Here is a 21,338-nt window from a genome sequence, read left to right as displayed (position 1 = left end):
AGGACTGCCAACTCTTCAACCGGCTGTCACAGTGGCGCCTTTATGGGGCAGCGCGATACGGGGATTGGCTCTCCATTCTCAGAACAGATTCTGGCGTCTAAACGAACATGGGCAATGGCCTGATCGTGGGTCAAGCTATGGGCACATCTAGGCTGGCGCAGCTCTTGTAGGAACACACACAAGAAGGAAGTTGTCTTGTATCAGACCATTGGTCAATCTAGACCATTACTGTCCACACTGACTGGCAGCTGCTCTCCAGAGATTTCAGCCTCTCCCTACCTGAAGATGCTTTTGGGGACTGAACCTGGCGACCTTCTGCACGCAGGGCAAACGCTGTACCCCTCAGCTAGGACCCTCTCCAGAGTCTTCCCCATCACCTGCCATCGAGTCCTTTTTTAAACGGAGGGCACCAGAGATTGAACTTTGGCATGCAGACCAGGCACGGAGGAGCATATGGGGGCAGCGATGGGGGAATCGGACCCACAGGAGAGGATCTTGGCAACTCCACAACTGCCCCCTACGGGGCTGTGTCACGAAGGGTCCACGGACCCCAGCATCCCCACGGAGGATGCAAGGACCCTGGAATGCATCTCTCAGGCGTGGCTCCACCACTCACACTGCAACCTCGGGAGTGGAGGCCTTTGTGCCGTTCAGGCAGCAAGGTCCATCCCCAGAATAGCAGAACTTTAGAGTTGGGAGGGACCCCAGTGGTCATCTAGTCCAACCCCCTTTCAATGCAGGAATCGCAATGCAATAGGGAAACGGACAGCTGCAGAGACTGCAATCTGGCTTTGCACATGCACTAGCCAGGTGAATGAAATCCAGAGCAGTAATTAAAGGGGACTCAAATGCAAATCCTGGCCAAGACAAGTCAATAATAATAATAATAATAATAATAATAATAATAATAATAAATTATTCATACCCCGCCCATCTGGCTGGGTTTCCCCAGCCACTCTGGGCGGCTTCCAACAGAACACTAAAATACAATAACCTATTAAACATTAAAAGCTTCCCTAAACAGGGCTGCACAATTCAAAGTATTGGTGCTGACTTTTAAAGCCCTAAACGGCCTCAGTCCAGTATACCTGAAGGAGCGTCTCCACCCCCATCGTTCTACCCGGACACTGAGGTCCAGCTCCAAGGGCCTTCTGGCAGTTCCCTCACTGCGAGAAGTCAAGTTACAGGGAACCAGGCAGAGGACCTTCTCGGTGGTGGCACCCTCCCTGTGGAACGCCCTCCCACCAGATGTCAAAGAGAAGAACAACTACCCGACTTTTAGAAGACATCTGAAGGCAGCCCTGATTAGGGAAGCTTTCAGTGCTTAACGGACTATTGTATTTTAATACTTTGTTGGAAGCCGCCCAGAGTGGCTAGGGAAACCCAGCCAGAGGGGTTATTATTATTATTATTATTATTATTATTATTATTATTTCCTACCTCACAGGGTTGTTGTGCGGCGATAAAACAGGAGAAAGAAGAACCACACATGCCGTCGCAAAACTCCTGGGTGGGAGGCGAGATAATCACTTGGCAGATCCAGAGCTCTCCTGCAGAGAGCCAGGACAAAGCAGAACAGCCACCTTTAAACCTGCAAGTAACATTCAGACAATCTAGCATCCGAATGATATTTTGCAGTTCATCAAAAATATCTCCATCCTCCGAGGCTTTTAAGGAGAGGTCAGGTGGCCATCTGTCAGGGATGCTTTAGCTGAGATTCCTGCATTGTAGTGGGTTGGACTAGATGACCACTGGGGTCCCTTCAAACTCCCAAGATTCTACGATTCTGTGATTTCTGGTGGTGTCCAGATGAGGATAAAGGGATTGCCCCAAGCGCAGCAGTAGTCCTTTGGGAGTTCCCAGAGCTCTGGGAATGCGAGGGGGCTTTCTAAGATGAGCAAATATAATTAGCAAAACTCTCTGTGTCTAAAATAAACGGGGAATGAAGAGTGCTCTAGGGAAGGAATTTTTTTGTATATATATAAAAAAACAGCCCTGAAAGCTAGGCTCAGCTGTTTTGAGGGGTGCAGAGAGACAAGAAGAGGTCTGGGATCCTGCAAAGGCAACAATCGGTGGCTGAATTTCAGCCACAGATAAGGCCCTGCCTCTGCTTTCAGTGCCAGGGTTCAGCAATTGTGTTCCTGCCCCCATAATACATTTCTGAGCTGCCAGTCAGTGCAGGCTATACTGAGGCAGATGGCCTCAAGGTCTGACTCAGTATAGGGCAGCTTCCTTTGTTCCCACATAAATGAGACCCGAGCAGAAAAATGCGCTGGTGGATTCTGCCTCACGGGGCTGCAAGGGACACCAAAGGTCATCTAGCCCAACCCCTTGCTGTGCATGTTCATTCGCATTTGCGCATGGTGTTTCTGGGTGCCCTAGTGCCTTGCAGAGAGTAACAGAGTGAGGCAGCTGTGGAGGGCAACAGCTTCTGCCTTTCCTTACCCTCCCAGCTGCCCAAAAGTTGCTCATCCATTGGCGCAATTTATCCCTGAACACAGGCTCCCGAATTGCAGGCGGATGCCTCCTCAAGTGCCGTGCTTGAGGGAGATTCCTGCCTTGCAGCGGGTTGGAGTAGATGACCATCAGATCCCCCAGCCAACTCTACCATTCTATGATCCCTTGCAGAGGGAGAAGCCCTTTTGGAGAAAGCCCATTTGCCAGGCGGGTGGCAGGTCCTGTACAATTTGTAAACCAGACCAACGGCAAGCGGCTGATTCCATGAATGGCATTTTCCTGCAACATTCCCCAACTTGGCGCCCTCCAGGTGTTGTGGACTACAACTCCCAGTTCTCTGAGCACCACCTGAGAAAACAACTGCTGGAGCTTTTGCTCCCCGTGGAGGTTTCCACGCTCCAGCCAGTTGCACACATAAAGTTTAAATCATGCCCCACGCACTTTGCAATAATGAGCTGCGATTCCTGCATTGCTGGGGTTGGACTAGATGACCCCTGGGTCCCTTCCCACTCTACAGTTCTGATTCTATAAATGCGAATGTAACACTTAATGCCGGTCAGAATGTCCATTTGGCTGGCAAATGCTGTGCTCTCCCCTAACCAGAAACATGCACAAATTTAACAAGCGTGCCCAAAGAGGTCCAAAATGTGGTTTACAATGCCTTCCAGGCGTTAAGTCAAGTTTCAACTCCAATTTCCTCATCTAGGCCTGCCGTCCCCTAAGCAGCCTCTCCCCCCAGGCATAAAACCTCCACATGCTGTATGTACAGCAGACCACAACTCCCCTCAGCTCCGGCCAGCTGCCCTAGAATAAAACTACAATTCCCAGAGTTCCTTGCTGGAGGGAGTAACCCTTTCATAAGTCACCTTAAATGTGCAGCGCAGGGAACGCCTGTATTTGGGGATGGGAAAGTGAAGCTGGAGTTTTGCGATCTGTAAGGCTGAACTGGGTTAATTGCCACAGCTTGGGAATCACAGTTCTGCAAAGCTCCGGGCAAGACCCAGCAGAAATGGATTTGTATCCTCAGATAACTAGAATCCCTGGAGCTTACTGCAGAGGGGATGTAGATCAGGGACAGAACACCTGCTCTGCATGCAGAAGGTCTCGGTTTTAATCCCTGGAAACTGGGCTGGGAGAGAGAAACATGTGTCCGAATCAGGAATCCAGACTCATGAGGACTGGGGTCTTGACTTATTTTAAAAAGAGAGGCCACAGTTCAGTGGCAGAACAGCTGCTTTGCATGCAGAAGGTCTCAGGTTCCATCCACAGCAGGGCTAGGGGACGTCCCCTGCCTGTCACCCAGGAGAGCTGTTGCCAGTCAGTGTCGGCAGTATTCAGCTAGGGTCTGTATTGGCAGTCAGTGTCGGCAGTATTGACCAAGGGTCTGACTCAGCGCAAAGCAGTTCCCTAGACGTTCCTCCCTATGGAGGGGCTTCAGCCGGGGCTATGGGTGCTGGTTCCCCAGCGACCACAGGACAAATCTGGCTGTCCCAAAAAGGCACCGAAAAATGCCAGTGTTGGAGGCACGCTTCCCTGCCAAGAAACCTGCCTTCCCTCCCCAGGTGGAAGGGGCAGGACCTGCCTTGCTACTTCCACTGGGAGCGGTTGCCAAAGGGACCTCCTTCCACCTCGCTGCCTGACCACAGCCCATCGCCGTGTCTCCCAGGCAGCTTTCAAGGCTCCCTTGCCAGCCGTACCCTCCTTGCAACGAGCCGGCCATGCCTTGAGCTCCTCGCCCACCAGAGCCAGTGGGATTTCCCTGCCCTGAGCTGGGAAGGCGCTGGCAACACAGAGGGACCCAACCCAGGCAGAAAACCTCCTTGCTGCTAGCCAGCCACCGAGACGTCGACTACCCTCCTTTCCGCCAGGGAAGCCGCTGGGTAGCCTCTGCCGACAGCCGGCAGGGAGGCTGGATTTGACCTTCGGTGAAAGTCACGGCCCCCCAGAGGTTGGGGGTGTTGCCCTCTATCCCTCTCAGGTGGGCCTGAGCTTCCCGGCCCAGGGACCCCCACCCTGAGAGATTCCCTGGCGCTAGCAATCTCCTTGGCCAATACCCAGAGAGGGTGGAACGTGGCAGCACAGAGGGAGTGGCAAGGAGGGAAGGATGCCAACAAGACCCTGGTCTGCTTTGGATGCAGCAGGCGAGAGGAAGGAGGGACCCACGGCTCATGCCCGTGGCATGCACCTCTAGGGGGAATCGGGGAGGGTGGCATTTTTGGGTGTCGGTGACAGGAACTGGCTGCCCACGAGAAGAGGGCATGTGCGAGCATCGGATCCACGTGAACACCACGTGGGCGCCGCCCGGCTGTGCTTTTCCCCAACCCGGTTCGGGAGCGTGTTTTTGTGCGGAAAAGAAAACAAAACAAAAAAGTTATTGTGAAAGGAGGACCCGGAAGCCCTGCCCACACTGGGTGCAAGACGGGCGGCAAAATGCTCCTGAACATCTCTCTGAACGCGACGCGATCCAACGGGGAGGATCTCTTTCCTGGGAGCCATTTAAAATGGAACAGAAGGGGGAAAGGGTGGGCAGTTTGGGGGGGCAGGTGTCAGGTAACCGAAGGACAGAATACACCCCCCCCACACACACCCCACACCCCCAGCTGCCCACCGCAAGACAAGCGCTGAAATGGCATCAAAATCAAAGTGGAGAATTGGAAGCTTGCAAGAGGAATAAGGAGCCGAAAGGAAGGAGCGTGGGCAAGCAGGAGAAGAGGAGAGGAATGGATCGGTGTGGAAACTGGGGGGGGGGGGCGACCTCCGCCTTGGATGGCGGAGGAGCTGGGAAGCAGCTGCGAGGAGGAAGAGGCTGGGGGTGGGAGACGGCTGGAGAGGCTTGCAATGGGGGGGGAAAACCTGATTAGACAGTCAAATTTCATGGGTAAATACACACTGCATTGAGCCCGGATCGCTCCATGGCTCGTGGGGGGGCGAGAGGAGATGAGGAGCCCAGCCCCGGCACGCCAGCCCTGCCAAGCCAGAGGGTGCCGGCAAAGTGGGTGTGTGCAGAGCGGGGGATGGGCTGATGGAGAGCTCGCCTTTGAATGCAGCCAAGGCAAGAAAATGGAGATACCTGATTCCTGCATGTAAACAGCTGGGTTTCTTTTTCTTTTTTTGAGACAACCTGATTGCGGAGAAGTGAGAGTTTACCTGGCTAAGGGATTCAGTACGTGAAGACTAAGTCTGAGATGCTGGACATCAGCCAGTCCCCAGCGATCATCTCAGTCACCTCCGGGGTGCAATAATCCGGGAACTCAAAGTGAGACGTGGCGCCCAGGGGGAAGAGGTCCAGGTCTTTGTCGAAGACGGACCAGTCCGGCGTCCCACAGGGCGTGTTCGGCTGGGCTCGGGCGGGCAGGAAACTCAAGAGCTCTTCTTCAAACTCTTCGTCCGACGAGGCGAAGGAAGACAGTGGGGACCGGGTGGACGCTGGGGAAGGGGTCTCCGAGGACCTCACCTGGTCCGAAAAGGGCTTGGCGGCAGCAGCAGCAGCAGCACCAACCTCGTGGTCCTTTGGGTCGCCAGAACTGCCCACCCACGCTCCTTTCTCGCCGCTCGCCGGCAGCACGTGCCAAAACTCTTTGCCGGGAGTTTTCGGGCCGTCGTCAAAAGGCGCCTCCATCAGCCGCGCTTCCAGCGGGTCGTCATCCAGCTCGGGCGTTGAGCGTCCCTCCTGGCTGCCGCTGCCACCCTGCTTGGGGGGCTGCCTTCTGCCGGACGCCACCCTCCCGAGGACGGAGGGCTTGATCTTGACCGAGACCCTGGGGCGGGACTTAGCAGTGCCCACCTTTCCCTTCTTCCTGGGTCGGTACTTGTAGTCTGGGTAGTCAGCCATGTGCTTCAGTCGCAGCCGTTCTGCCTCCTTGACAAAGGGGATTTTTTCAGAGTCCTGAAGGAGCTGCCAGCGCCGGCCAAGGCGCTTGGAGATCTCAGCATTGTGCATGTCCGGCCACTGGTCCATGATTTTCCGCCGCTCGTTCTGGGACCACACCATGAAGGCGTTCATGGGGCGTTTGATGTGCCCGCTGGGAGTCTTGCACCAGGCCGGCTCCCCTTTGGCATCCTTCAGCAGCAGGGCATCCTTAGGGCACACCTCCCGCTTGCCCTCCGACCCCCGGCTCCGCACGCTCCTCTGCTGGACCATCCTGCCCCCCTCGTCTTCCACGTTCCAGGCGCCGCTGAGCCCCGGGTTATTTTCTCATCATCCGGCGAGGGGTGGGCGGATCTGCCGCTCGCTCGTCCGGGTGCAAGAGCTGCTCTCTCTCTTCCCCCACGCCCACCCTGGCTGCCGGCGAGCTCTGCCTGGGCGTCCACACCCCCCTTTTAACTCAGTCGCTGAAGCAGCTGGCTGGCAAATTGACAGAAGTGGTTGTGGCACCTCGGCTGTGGCACCTTCCGCAGGCGCCAGACGAGCGGCGAAGGGAGCCGGGCCGGCGGTGGAGAGAGAGAAAGAAAGAAAGAGAGAGGGAGAGAGAGAGGGGTGATCTTTGGCAAGAAAAGCCGGCCGGAGGGCAGGAAGGGGTGGTTGAACGTCCGCTTCAGGCAGGCGAGCCCTTTGGGTGCTGAATCGCTCGGGAAGGCGAAGGAGAGTCACGACTTCGCTGCTCGGCCGCTGAGCTTCTAAGGCAAGACCTGAGAATGATGGAAGGAAGGGAACGGCAGAGGGTCTCGGTCTTTTGCCCCTCGGCTGCCCTCCACGCCTCTCTCTCTCTCTCTTTCCCCAGCCAGGCAGCTCACGCCCACCCCTCTCGCTGGCTCCTCTCGGCTGCCTTCTCTTATAGCCCATCCCCGCCGACAGCCCCCTCCTCCTCCTCCTCCTCTTCCCCCCCTCCCAGACGGGCCCCTCCCCTCCTGCACAGTCTAGGGGCTGCTGCTCACACATTGCTCGCTCGGAGTAAACACCCAGGTGCTCATTCTGTCAATGGGAAGCCCCGCCCACCCGGGGACGTCATTGGTTGCGGGGCAGGAATGGAGGATTTGCATGCCCCAATAGGGGCGCAACGGGGAAGGAGTTGCTGGAGAGAATGTCAAAAACTTTCTCGCCTCCGCCACCATCCTAAGAACAGACCACCGCCCCCTCCGCAGCCCACCCAGAGCATATCTGTTACCTGAGACCGGACCCCCCACCAACGCTCTCTCTGTTTCCTTGCCCCCCCAGGATTGACCCAAGGCTTAATCGCCAGACCTTTCCTGTGCCACTGTCTGGCTTTCTGTTCCCATCAAGTTCACAGGCAAACCTGGTTTGTTTGCTGTTTTTTTTCTGCAGGGAAAGGAGAAAGGAGCTTTTGCAAAAAATATTTCAGATTCCTCAGCCTCAGGAAATTGTGCGCAAATATGCTCTGTGTTTGTGTGTGTGTTTGGAGGAATGGATTGAGAGAGAGAAAAAGGGTGTTTTAAACCTCAACCCAAGACAGCACGGGCAAATGCCAACTTTTCAACTGCTGCAAAACGATGTCTGCAGATGTGTTAAAAGGCAGAGCTGCAGAGGTCAGCGGGAAAGTTGGCAGTCCCTGTACACCTGGGAGTTTTCAGGATAGCATTTGGTCAGCTGGGCACAGGAGATTCAGAATCCAGGTCAGGGGCCAACAACCTCCCTTCCTATACCCAGTGCAAGACCCCGAGTTAGTGCTAGGATTCTGTGACAGGCACAAGGCGAGGGGACGCCAAAGGCCGTCTAGCTCATCCTTCCTGCACCCACAGGTCAGTCTATTCAACCCGCAATGTGACACGTGGCAATCACTTTCCTGCATGACCTAATTTGGCATTTTTTAAACTGCTTGCACTTTCAGAAGAGCCATAGGTCAGGGACAGAGCATCCATCTTGCAAGCAGAATCATAGAAACATCATCATCTATTATTTATACCCAGCCCAACTTGGAGTTAGAAGGGACCCAAGGGTCATCTAGTTCCAACCCCCTGCAATGCGGGAATCTCAGCTAAAGCATCCAGGACAGAAGACCATCCAACCTCTGCTTAAAAACCTCCAAGGAAGGTCTAAGGTTTAATCCCCAGAATCTCCAGGTATGCCTGGGGGAATCTCCTACCTGAAACCCTGGAGAGCTGCTGCCAGTCCGTGTAGACAATACTGAGAAGCCCAAAGGGCCTGACTCAGCAGGAGGCAGCTTCTTATGCTCCTAGTAAGCTTTACAGTTCACATTGATAAAGGCACTCAGCACACAATGCTCCGTATAATAATAATAATAATAATAATAATAATAATAATAATAATTTATTATTTATACCCCGCCCATCTGGCTGGGCCTCCCCAGCCACTCTGGGCAGCTTCCATAAAAACCAAAAATACTCTAATTTGGGGTCAGCAACCTTTTTCAGCAAGGGGCCGGGCCACTGAACCTCAGACCTTGTGGGGGGCCGGACTATATTTTGGGGGGAAATATGAGCAAATTCCTATGCCCCACAAATAACCCAGAGATGCATTTTAAATAAAAGGACACATTCTACTCATGTAAGAACACTGATTGCCGGACCGTTCGCGGGCCGGATTGAGAAGGTGATTGGGCTGCATCCGGCCCCCGGGCCTTAGGTTGCCTACCCCTGCTCTAACTGACATTATCCTAACAACAGCCCAGTAAGGAAGGCCAGAATTAATTCCTCCAAGCTGTAGAAAGTGCCTGAGAGACAGCGGCCTTCCTATGTCAACATACAGGGCTGGGTGTTCATCAGTATGCGGATGATACCCAGCTCTACCTCTCTTTTAAATCAGAACCAGTGAAGGCGGTGAAGGTCCTGTGTGAGTGCCTGGAGGCGGTTGGAGGATGGATGGCAGCTAATGGATTGAGGTTGAATCCTGACAAGACAGAAGTACTGTTTTGGGGGGACAGGAGGTGGGCAGGTGTGGAGGATTCCCTGGTCCTGAATGGGGTAACTTTGTCCCTGAAGGACCAGGTGCGCAACCTGGGAGTCATTTTGGACTCACAGCTGTCCATGGAGGCACAGGTTAATTCTGTGTCCAGGGCGGCTGTCTACCAGCTGCATCTGGTACGCAGGATGAGACCCCACCTGCCTGCAGACTGTCTGGCCAGAGTGGTGTATGCTCTAGTTATCTCCCGCTTGGACTACTGCAATGCACTCTACGTGGGGCTGCCTTTGAAGGTGACCCGGAAACTGCAATTAATCCAGAATGCAGCAGCTAGACTGGTGACTGGGAGTTGCCGCCGGGACCACATAACACCGGTCCTGAGAGAACTGCATTGGCTCCCAGTACGTTTCTGAGCACAATTCAAAGTGTTGGTGCTGACCTTTAAAGCCCTAAACGGCCTCAGTCCAGTATACCTGAAGGAGCGTCTCCACCCCCATCATTCTGCCCGGACACTGAGATCCAGCACCGAGGGTCTTCTGGCGGTTCCCTCATTGCGAGAAGTGAGGTTACAGGGAACCAGACAGAGGGTCTTCTCGGTAGTGGCGCCAGCCCTGTGGAACGCCCTCCCTTCAGATGTGAAGGAAATAAGCAGCTATCTTCTTTTTAAAAGACATCTGAAAGCAGCCCTGTTTAGGCAAGTTTTTAATATTTAATGCTGTATTGTTTTTAACACTTGATTGGAAGCCGCCCAGAGTGGCTGGGGAAACTAAGCCAGATAGGTGGGGTATAAATAAATTATTATTATTATTATTATTATTATTATTATTATTATTATTAAACCAGTGGAGGCATCCTGACTCATAGCTCCCGCTCTTAACCGCTGCTCTTCAAGCATTCTCGCCGCAGAAACTAGAAACGGGAAAGGCAGCATGGTGTGTGGTGGTTAACGTGTCAAACTACGACCTGGGAGACCAGGGTTCGAATCCCCACTCGAAGCTCACTGGGTGACATTGAGCCAATCCTTGCCCCTCTCAGCCGACCCTTCCTCGCAGGGTTGTGGCAAGGATTAAATGAGGAGTGGGGGAGAGAACCATGTAAACTGCCTCGGGCTCCTTGCAGGAAAAGGGGAGACGTAAATGCCACAAATGACAGCCCTTTGGAGCTCCCAGGTCGCAAGGTGGTTAGGTTGGTCTCAACTAGGGTCAGGGCCTTTTCAGCTCTGGCCCCGACTTGGTGGAATGCTGTCACAAGAGACCAGGGCCCTGCGGGACTTGACATCTTTCCGCAGGGCCTGCAAGACAGAGCTGTTCCACCTGGCCTTTGGTTTGGACTCGGTCTGACCCTTATGTTGCCCTCCCCTTACGGTTTTAATCTATGGGCTACTATTAAAATGAGGCTGCATTTTAAATTGCATTTTAACCTGTATTTTAATTGGTTCCCCCCCCCCCCATCATGTTTTTACTGTAATTTTACTGGTGTTAGCCGCCCTGAGCCCGGCTCTGGCCGGGGAGGGTGGGGTATAAATCAATCAATCAAACAAACAAACAATACAGAAACAGCTCAGTTGGTTACAGCATGGTACTGATAATGCCATGGTTGCAGGTTCGATCCCCTTATGGGACAGCGGCATATTCCTTCATTGCAGGGGTCCTTCCCGCTCTACAATTCTACAAAACCTGGCGCTCTCTGGATGCTGTGGACTACAACTCCCATCAGCCCCCTCTTCCAGCCATTCCAGTTGAGGGAGCCTGGGCTGGATAGACAAATAGGTAAAGGTAAAGGGACCCCTGACCATTAGGTCCAGTCGTGGCCGACTCTGGGGTTGTGGCGCTTATCTCGCTTTATTGGCCAAGGGAGCCGGCGTACAGCTTCCGGGTCAAGTGGCCAGCATGACTAAGCCGCTTCTGGCGAACCAGAGCAGCGCACGGAAACGCCGTTTACCTTCCCGCCGGAGTGGTACCTATTTATCTACTCACACTTTGACGGACTTTCAAGCTGCTGGTGGGCAGGAGCAGGGACCGAGCAACGGGAGCTCACTCCGTCGCGGGGATTCGAACCGCCAACCTTCTGATGGGCAAGTCTTAGGTTCTGTGGTTTAACCCACAGCGCCACCCGCATCCCTTTGGATAGACAAATAGAATGACCTTAATTTAAGGCAGGCTTCCTTTGTTCCTCGGGTTGGTTAAGACAAAAACAGAGCGCCAAGAATTGAAGAGCTCAAGTTCGGCAACCTTTACCATCACTGTCTCCGTTCACAAAAGTCACCCAGCACCTGTGCAGCCATCAGACTGCGGCAAAAGCTGCTGATTTTGATCCATAAGACTCTATTTTATTTTATATTTTCATTTGTTTGCATTTAAATGCCCCCCTTTCCCCCCCCCCAAAGAGATCAAGGTGACACTTGAATGGTTCTCCTCATTTAAGCCCCACAACAGCCCTTTGAGGCAGGCTGGGCTGAGAGGCAATGGCTAGCTTAAAGTCACGCAGTCTGATTCATGTCCGAATGAGGATTCGAACTCTGGTCTCCCAGGTGGACACTCTAACCAGGCATCCCCAAACTTGGCCCTCCGGATGTTTTGGGACTTCAATTCCCATTATCCCTGACCACCGGTCCTGTTAGCTAGGGGTAACGGGAGTTGTAGTCCCCAAACATCTGGAGGGCCGTGTTTGTGGATGCCATGGACTGCAAGAAGATCCAACCTCTTCATTCTGAAGGAAATCAGCCCTGAGTGCTCACTGGAAGGACAGATCCTGAAGCTGAGACTCCAAGACTTTGGTCACCTCATGAGAAGAGAAGACTCCCTGGGAAAGACCCTGATGTTGGGAAAGATGGAGGGCACAAGGAGAAGGGGACAACAGAGGACGAGATGGTTGGACAGTGTTCTCGAAGCTACCAGCATGAGTTGGACCAAACTTCGGGAGGCAGTGGAAGACATGAGTGCCTGGCGTGCTCTGGTCCAGGGGGTCACGAAGAGGCGGACACAACTAAACAACAAAGCTCTAACCACTACACCATGCTACCTCTGAGGTTAGGCTTGGGGTCCTCAATGTGACATCTTCAGATGATCCTCTTGCCACCCACCAAGGCCCTTCCCGCATCTCCCATTTTTAAAAAAACTAGGGAGTTTGGCTTCTTTTAGTTGTTTAGTTGGGAGGGCTACCTGTTTTATGGGGGGCTGGAGGTCTGTGTGTTTTTCTCCTGTGCTGTATCTACGTTGGGGGAAGTGTAGGTGTTTTGCTAGTTGTTTGGGGAGGGGAAGGCTCTGAGCATTGCCAGTTTTTCTTCTGTGAAATGGGTATGTTCGTGGTGTCTACACCAGATTTCCAAAGGTGTCCCTGGACTGGAAATGGCTGGGGACCCCCCAACACCCAAGTACCTGTGAAATGCCTCTACCTTGCAAGCTTTATTGCCAAAAGCAATAAAATAAATAAATTACCGTACTTGCCCTGTGTCTCCAAGCAAGGAGGGGTGTTAATGGCTCCAGAGGAGACTTCTATTGAGAGTCCCTCTGAGTCATTGTGTTTCAAATGACTAAACACCCCACACACACACACACCAACAGGCCAGCCAGCCAAATTCTTTTCTTTTGCAAGGCTAGTATAAATCACAAAACCTTACCTGTTCTTTCCAGGTTCTGACACCATTCCATTGGGTTTTCTCCCCAAAATGCAGCAGATAATATCCGTCTCCCAAACAGCATCCTCAGACTGGATTGTTGTAGCAGTACTGGGACACAGGGTGCTTGAAACAGCAAAAGAAAGAGGAACCTCCACTTTTAGTGGCAGTAGACCTCAATATACCAAATGCCATGGGTAGGCAAACTAAGGCCCGGGGGCCGGATCTGGCCCAATCGCCTTCTAAATCCGGCCTGCAGATGGTCTGGGAATCAGCATGTTTTTACATGAGTGTCCTTTTATTTAAAATGCATCTCTGGGTTATTTGTGGGGCATAGGAACTCGTTCATTTATTTATTTTTCAAAATATAGCCCGGCCCCCCACAAGGTCTGAGGGACAGTGGACTGCTGAAAAAGTTTACTGGCCCCTGCTATAGAATTTGGGGGGCTGCCACTTTAAAGGCCCTGCAAAGCTCATGAACAAGGCAGTGGGTTGGGTGTTGCTGGAAACAAATGCTGGGCGAGATGGACCCCCTGACCCAGGGGGTGCCATCATTTTAGGCCTATGGGCACATTTGAATTTGGGTTAGATGTCCATGGTACCATTGTGCCCACAGGGACCGAGTTAGCAACCTGCACATTTCTGGTCCATCAATGCGATAATATTCCCAACTGCAGCCTTAGAACCGTAGAATTGCAGAGTTGGAAGGAACCCTGATGATCATTCAGTCCAACCCCCTGCAATGCAGGAATATGCAGCCGGGAATCGAACCTGCAACCTTGGCATTATCCGCACCATGCTCAATATTGGAGAGGCAGAACTGGGCTGTTTGTGTCACTGGCAGAAGCAAGTGATGCTCAGGAAGGAATTGATAATATGATCACATTTTTTTTGTATCTGGAAGTGCTCCTGTCTCATAGCAGCAGCCAATCGGATGCCTCTGGCCCCCCAAATAGTGAAAATACTTGTTTACTGACACACCTGGTAGATTTGGCTGGGGCACAGTTGACTCAGAGCTTCCCCTTCAATTCACGCCCCCTCTAAACTATAAATCTAAAGCCCTATCAAACCACTTTAAACCGCCACGGCTTTCTCCAAGAGAAACCTGGGAGCTGTAGTTTGTTCAGGGGGCTGAGAGTGCATGGAGACCCCTTTCCCCCTCACAGAGCTACAATTCCCCGAGTTCCTGACAAGGAAGGATTGCTTGTTAAAAACCACCCTGAATTGCAGCCGAGCTCTGTTGCGGGGAATAGGGGTGTCTCCTCCGAACTCTCAGCACCCTTAAGAAACTACAGTTCCCACGATCCTTTGGTTAAAATGATAGGGAACTGCTTTAAATGCATAGTGCAGAACGGGCATCTTGCGGCAAAGGTTCTTGCTCAGCTGTGCCCTCGGGCCGCTTTCGCCAACCTGGTGCTACAACTCCCAGCAGCCTTGGCCAGTGTGCATGTAGTCTTTCGGGGGGGGGGCACCAGGTACCCTAGGCGGCTCCTCCAGACATACCTCCATCCTTGCCTCTCTTCTTGAATCCTGAGTACCTCCAGATCTTGCATTCAGAGTCCTCCGGTCCTCGCATAGCTCCTTGCCCATCCTTGCTGCAGCCCAAACTGGCCTTCCTCATCTGGTCGTGGTCAGACCTCAGCCCAGCTCCCCCCATCAAACTTCCAGTAGAGTCCAGCAGGACAATCACTGGCTGCAACTTTTGCAGACACCCCCCCCCCCCAAGTTGACTTCTTACTGCAAGCCTCTTGCTCCGTTTGCAGAGATGTTTTGGGGAGTACGTGGCTCCTCCCCTTCTTCCTGAAATCTCCGCCCCCTTGCTGCCACTAATTCACCCCTGCTAGGTGCAAGCCCACGGGGCAATTTGTGGCCAGCTAGCCACCAATTTGTGACCAGCCGTCTATGGCACCCAACCATGCTTTCAGACTGCTGGCCCATCTGCAAAAGCTGTTTCCCAGCTCCTTGTATTTGCATGCCAAAAGGTGTGGAATTGCAAATTTCGGGGCAGGTTCTTACAGAAAAGCCGGAAAAAGGAGGAAGTTGCTTCTTCCCATTGCCACATTTTTAAGGCTGCTCTGGAGATTTGGGCCTTTGTTCCCCTGTTCTTTTGTTCGCTGCAATTGATTTGCAAATCGCTGCTGAACCTCTCTCTCTCTCTCTCTCTCTGCAAGTGTCCTGCTAACCTTGAACAGAGTTTGGCAGCCTGGGACAGATGGGAGGACACCGGGTTGGCAAATGCTAAGTTAAGGTCTTGTGAGAAGGTGTGCTTTTAGGTAGCACCTTGGTGTTGAGCAAAACTCCTTTGACTGGCCCGGCAGAGGAGCTCAGGCATTGCAAAGGACTTGAGCTCTGGTCTAGAATCCTAGCATTGCAGAGTTGGAAGGTCATGTATTCCAATGCCCCACAATGACTCAGGCAGTCTTTGCGATGCTAAAGTGACTCCCAGGCGGCACACCTGGTCCTTCGGGTGCACAGTTACCCCATTCAGGGCCAGGGAGCCCCCCACATCCACCCTGTCCCCCCAAAACAGCACTTCTGTCTTGTTGGGATTCAACCTCAATCCATTGACCGCCGAAATAAATTAAAAAATTGTCCAGTAGCACCTTAAAAAGGGTAAAGGGGACCCCTGACTATTAGGTCCAGTTGCAGGCAACTCTGGGGTTGCGGCGCTCATCTCGCTTTACTGGCCGAGGGAGCCGGCGTACAGCTTCCGGGTCATGTGGCCAGCATGACTAAGCCGCTTCTGGCGAACCAGAGCAGCGCACGGAAATGCCATTTACCTTCCCGCCAGAGCGGTACCTTTTTATCTACTTGCACTTTGACGTGCTTTCGAACTGCTGGGTTGGCAGGAGCAGGGACCGAGGAATGGGAGCTCACCCCATCGCGGGGATTTGAACCGCCGACCTTCTGATCAGCAAGTCCTAGGCTCTGTGGTTTAACCCACAGCGCCACCAACTAAATATGTTCTGGGTATAAGCTTTCGTGTGCATATGTTATACCCAGAACATACATAGTTGGTCTCTAAGGTGCTGCTGAACAATTTTTATTTATTTCGACGGTGTCATGCCAACACGGCTACCTACCTGAATCTAGAACCATTGACCGCCATCCATTAAATGGGCTTTCCCCAGGAATGCAGCCTAAGACACGTTTGGGACTGTACACCCACAAATCCTATGCTCCGTTCGGTTGGAGGATGGATGGCGGCTAACAGATTGAGGTTGAATCCTGACAAGACAGAAGTACTGTTTCTGGGGGACAGGAGGCGGGCATGTGTGGAGGATTCCCTGGTCCTGAATGGGGTAACTGTGCCCCTGAAGAACCAGGTGCACAGCCTGGGAGTCATTTTGGACTCACAGCTGTCCATGGAGGCACAGGTCAAATCTGTGTCCAGGGCAGCTGTTTACCAGCTCCATCTGGTACGTAGGCTGAGACCCTATCTGCCTGCAGACTGTCTCGCCAGAGTGGTGCATGCTCTGGTTATCTCCCGCTTGGACTACTGCAATGCACTCTACGTGGGGCTACCTTTGAATGTGACTCGGAAACTACAACTAATCCAGAATGCGGCAGCTAGACTGGTGACTGGGAGCGGCCGCCGAGACCATATAACACCGGTCTTGAAAGACCTACATTGGCTCCCAGTATGTTTCCGAGCACAATTCAAAGTGTTGGTGCTGACCTTTAAAGCCCTAAACGGCCTCAGTCCAGTATACCTGAAGGAGCATCTCCACCCCCATCATTCTGCCCGGACGCTGAGGTCCAGCGCCGAGGGCCTTCTGGCGGTTCCCTCATTGCGAGAAGCAAAGCTACAGGGAACCAGGCAGAGGGCCTTCTCAGTAGTGGCGCCCACCCTGTGGAACGCCCTTCCAGCAGATGTCAAAGCGATAAACAACTACCTGACATTCAGAAGACATCTTAAGGCAGCCCTGTTCAGGGAAGTTTTTAACGTGTGATATTTTATTGTATTTTTGGTTTTTATGGAAGCTGCTCAGAGTGGCTGGGGAGGCCCAGCCAGATGGGCGGGGTATAAATAATAAATTATTATTATTATTATTATTATTATTATTATTATTATTATTATCCGTTCATGATTATTCATGCCTCCTGCTTAAACATAAGGAATATAAATGAGTTTATTTTTATTTATTTAATCCATTTATATGCCACCCTTTATCCAAACTTCCCAGGCCAGTGTACCACACTAAAGATATGATTTAGTGAGCATAAAAAACCATAACACAGACCATAATAATAAAATAACAGGCCATAGATTGTTTAATGGTCAAAGGCCAGGGTAAAGAGGGAAGTTTTTGCCTGGTGTCTAAAGATATGTAATGATGGCGCCAGGCGAGCCTTTCTGGGGAGAGCATTCCACAAGCAGGGAGCCACCACTGAAAAGGCCCCATTCTCTTGTTGCCCCCCCCCCGAACCTCTCAGGGAGGGGGACGTATAACAACTGCAGGGTCTGGGTTGGTTCATATGGGGAGAGGGGGTCCTTAAGTTATTGAGGTCCTGAGCTATGTAAGACTTTGTGGGTCAAAACCAGCACTTTGAATTGGGCCCAGAAATTAATTGGCAGCCAATGTAGTCGCGTCAGGATAAACAAATAAGAAGGCAATTGGCCTTGCAGTTCAGGGGCCAAGTCCTAGCATGGTCATTGTGGGCCTTTCTGGGTCATTTCCTCTCTCAGCCTCAGTTTTCCCATCTGCATAATGGGGATAGGAGCGCCCTGCTGCACAGGGTGCTATGAAGCCCAGCACAGTAAAAGGCAACACAGCACACCCTGCAGCTTTTACAGCTCTGTGTAACTGATGTCCCACTAGCGTAAAACGAAGGTGCAGAAATTGCTCAGGTGTCTCATTGCCAATTGCCTTCCTCTCGCAACCTCAAGAATACCACACTGCTTTCTTTCTGCCTCCTTTGTGACACAGCCTGATGCATTAAATTCGCACATCCCAAACTTTTTACCAAACATTGCGTTTTGAACCGGGGCAGATTTCTGGTTTCCGTCGGAAACCACCTCCAGAAGCTGCTAAAACTTGAACCATCCCTTTTTGTCTGCTGGCTCTCCCACTTTACCAGCCCAACTCCACCAGATGTGTTTCAAAAACCCGCTACTCGGTGCATCTGCTGCCTTTGCAGCCTCACGCTCCAAATTACGGTAGCAACGGGGGCATTTTGTCGAACCCGTCTTGGCGGAGGCATGGAGACAAGGGGAAAGAAAACAGTTTGCCGTAATTTGTTCTTTATTATGCTTACTGTTATCTGGGTTTGAGATTCTCCTCCCAGCACCCCACAGGCATATTGAAGGAGACAAACAGAGGCAGAGTTTATGGAGCACCGTGGAGATAGGAGCAGCAGCAGCAGCAGAGCCAGGACTGACAGATGTGTTAACATTAATCATGCCCAACTTAAAAGAGTTGCCTCCTTTTCAGTGATTTGTCTCCGGCTAAGTGTGCTGCTGGCTGCAGGGACGCCCAAATGGGGGTGCAGGGAAGGCGCCTGGGTGATGTTGCCTGAGAGACTGGGAGCTTCCTGGGGCAGGTGAGGCTGCCATTGGCTGTTCCGGAGGCGGAGGACTTCCCGGAGCAGGTGAGGTGCTTATTGGTCGCCTGGGCGACTGCAAGGATGCCGGCTCGGGGGTGCTTCTGATTGGCTGCTGGGCTGAGTGATGGGTTATCCGACTGTCTCATCCTGTGGAGGCAGTTTCCGTGGCAACAAGAGTTGCAAAGGAGAACCAGGGGCCTAGGCCGCAATTGGCAGTATTGGAAAGGGGGGGGGGGAGGAGAGAAGATAAAGAATATATGGGAAGGGGCTGAGGGAGGAGTTGTAGGACCCTCTCAAGGCTGCTATGCTTCCTTCGTGGGTTGCAGATTTACATGCCTTCCTGGCAGGCCACGGATCAGCCAGACCTCGGATGATTATATTATTTATTGTCATCTAATAAGGTGTCTGAAATATAACACAGATCTGTATTTGTCTCCCCGGGTAGTAGCTCTGGTTGAGAGCAGGCGCACAACGGTGCAGCAATAAAACTGCCAGCACATTTGCAAAGCTAAGCAGGGTCCGGAATGGATTCGGATTGGGTGGGGGGCCATGTGTTGAGATTCCTGCATTGCAGGGGGTTGGACTAGATGACCCTCGAGTTCCTACGATTCTATGAATGGCAGCATCTGAGATACTTTCTCTCACAGGGCTGGGCAGGGCATAGATCCACATCTACTGGCAAATTGCTTGGTGGCTTCCCCTAGCTTTCTGACCACTGGTTGTTTAACAATAGTGATGACAATGACAAAATGTGTGGTCCCTCTCTAACCCCAGCCCCCCCCCCTTTATATTGTTGAAATAAAGAGAACTGAGTTGGGAGGAACCAGTGTGGTGGGTGTTTCTTTATTTAAAACATCAATATGCCACATTTCAGCACCTCTTCTAAAAATGAAACAATTACTAATAGGTAAATAAGTAGCCTGTGGTTTATGTCTGAAAGGACCAGGTGCGCAGCCTGGGAGTCATTTGGGACTCACAGCTGTCCATGGAGGCATAGGTCAATTCTGTGTCCAGGGCGGCTGTTTACCAGCTCCATCTGGTACACAGGATGAGACCCTACCTGCCTGCAGAATGTCTCGCCAGAGTGGTGCATGCTCTGGTTATCTCCCCCTTTGACTATCGCAACTAATCCAGAATGTGGCAGATAGACTGGTGACAGGGAGCGGCCGCCGCCAAGACCATGAGACCTACATTGGCTCCCAGTACGTTTCCGAGCACAATTCAAAGTGTTGGTGCTGACCTTTAAAGCCCTAAACGGCCTTGGTCCAGTATACCTGAAGGAGCTTCTCCACCCCCACCGTTCAGCCTGGACACTGAGGTCCAGCGCAGAGGGCCTTCTGGCAGTTCCCTCACTGTGAGAAGTCAAGTGAGAAGTCAGAGGGCCTTCTCAGGGGTGGCACCCGCCCTGTGGAACACCTTCCCAGCAGATAAAAAAAATTCCTTCCAGTAGCACCTTAAAGACCAACTAAGTCAGTTCTTGGTATGAGCTTTCGTGTGCATGCACACTTCTTCAGATACACTTCTTCAGGTATCTGAAGAAGTGTGCATGCACATGAAAGCTCATACCAAGAACTGACTTAGTTGGTCTTTAAGGTGCTACTGGAAGGATTTTTTTTTGTTTTGACTATGGCAGACCAACACGGCTACCTATCTGTAACTTCCCACCAGATGTCAAAGAGAAAACAACTACCAGACTTTTAGAAGACATCTGAAGGCAGCCCTGTTTAGGGAAGCTTTTAATGTTTGATTCATTACTGTATTTTAATATTTTGTTGGAAGCCGCCCAGAGTGGCTGGGGAAGCCCAGCCAGATGGGCGGCGTATAAATAATAAATGACGATGATGATGATGATGATAGGACATTGGGTTCATTTCTGGGACCAAAAAACAAATTCCTGGCCGATTATGCTCAGAGGAACTCTTGTCTTTAATTCCTGCGTGCAGCTGGTGGATCTCACAACCACGGTAAAAAAAAACAACAAGACAGATCATGTTATGTGAAATATGCCCAACCCTTATTTGGTTTGCCTTCTGTACAGAGTAGAAAACTGTCTTCTTTGCTCTGCTTCTGGGTCTAACCCCTTTTGCTAAAACAATTTAAAATATTGTTACATGAAATCATGGCCAGTGTCTATATTGCAGCACAAGCTCCCCATCTCCCATAATCTGTCATTTGGGGATAAGGAAACAGACCTGTCTTGTGGGGGGATAGTAAGGGGATGGGTTAGCAAAAAGAGGCGTGTGAGGCCTAAACTTATTGTCATATGGGGAGAGATGGACCCACATCGGTCCAGAAGCAACGTGGATGTATTCCTCTCACCCAATTCATGTCAGTGTTCAAGTCTTACAGACCTGCAGCCCGAAGCTCCGGCTGATTGTTTTGACACTGACCCGATGTTGGGAGATTCAGGAAGGAGAAAAGAGAAGCATTAAACTATGGAACTCCCATACTTTGCAATAGCTCCCAACTTGGATGGCTCTAATAGAGGATATCTCTGCTTTTTAAGATACTGTCAAAAAAAAAAGCAGAGATAACCTCTTTTGCCAGCAAAGGTCCGTATAGTTAAAGCTATGGTTTTCCCAGGAGTGATGTATGGAAGTGAGAGCTGGACCATAAAGAAGGCTGATCGCCGAAGAATGGATGCTTTTGAATTCTGGTGCTGGAGGAGACTCTTGAGAGTCCCATGGACTCCAAGAAGATCAAACCTCTCCATTTTGAAGGAAATCAGCCCTGAGTGCTCACTGGAAGGACAGATCCTGAAGCGGAGGCTCCAAGACTTTGGCCACCTCATGAGAAGAGAAGACTCCCTGGAAAAGACCCTGCTGTTGGGAAAGATGGAGGGCACAAGGAGAAGGGGACGACAGAGGACGAGATGGTGGGACAGTGTTCTCGAAGCGACCA

The 21,338-nt window shown here is 51.8% G+C and overlaps 2 protein-coding genes across 2 annotated transcripts in view; both read right to left on the bottom strand.

Moving 5' to 3' along the window:
* The window catches only part of NRSN2 (neurensin 2), a 44,029-nt gene extending 31,090 nt beyond the window's left edge, over positions 1 to 12,939 (bottom strand). Inside the window, exon 1 of the mRNA XM_083744751.1 lies at positions 12,894 to 12,939. Coding sequence (XP_083600877.1) covers positions 12,894 to 12,924 — 31 coding nt within the window. The 5' untranslated portion in view covers positions 12,925 to 12,939. The remainder of the gene's footprint in view (positions 1 to 12,893) is intronic.
* Positions 5,293 to 7,775, bottom strand: SOX12 (SRY-box transcription factor 12). Its single transcript, XM_083745296.1, has 2 exons — positions 7,640 to 7,775; positions 5,293 to 7,086 (listed from the first exon to the last, which is right to left on the bottom strand). Exon 2 carries the CDS (start codon positions 6,596 to 6,598, stop codon positions 5,618 to 5,620), a length of 981 nt encoding a protein of 326 aa, XP_083601422.1. The 5' UTR covers positions 6,599 to 7,086; positions 7,640 to 7,775; the 3' UTR covers positions 5,293 to 5,617.
* Positions 12,940 to 21,338: the final 8,399 nt, after the last annotated feature.

This window comes from Podarcis gaigeae (genome assembly GCF_964106915.1).
Source record: "Podarcis gaigeae genome assembly, chromosome: 6".
In the NCBI taxonomy this organism is placed as follows: Eukaryota; Metazoa; Chordata; class Lepidosauria; order Squamata; family Lacertidae; genus Podarcis; species Podarcis gaigeae.
The sequence above is the reverse complement of the archived record's forward strand: the minus strand, read 5'-3'. Positions and strand labels throughout refer to the sequence as shown.

What these genes read in the sequence shown, in the direction of transcription:
- SOX12 (XM_083745296.1), bottom strand. Translation starts at nt 6,598, where the DNA reads ATGGTCCAGCAGAGGAGCGTGCGGAGCCGGGGGTCGGAGGGCAAGCGG.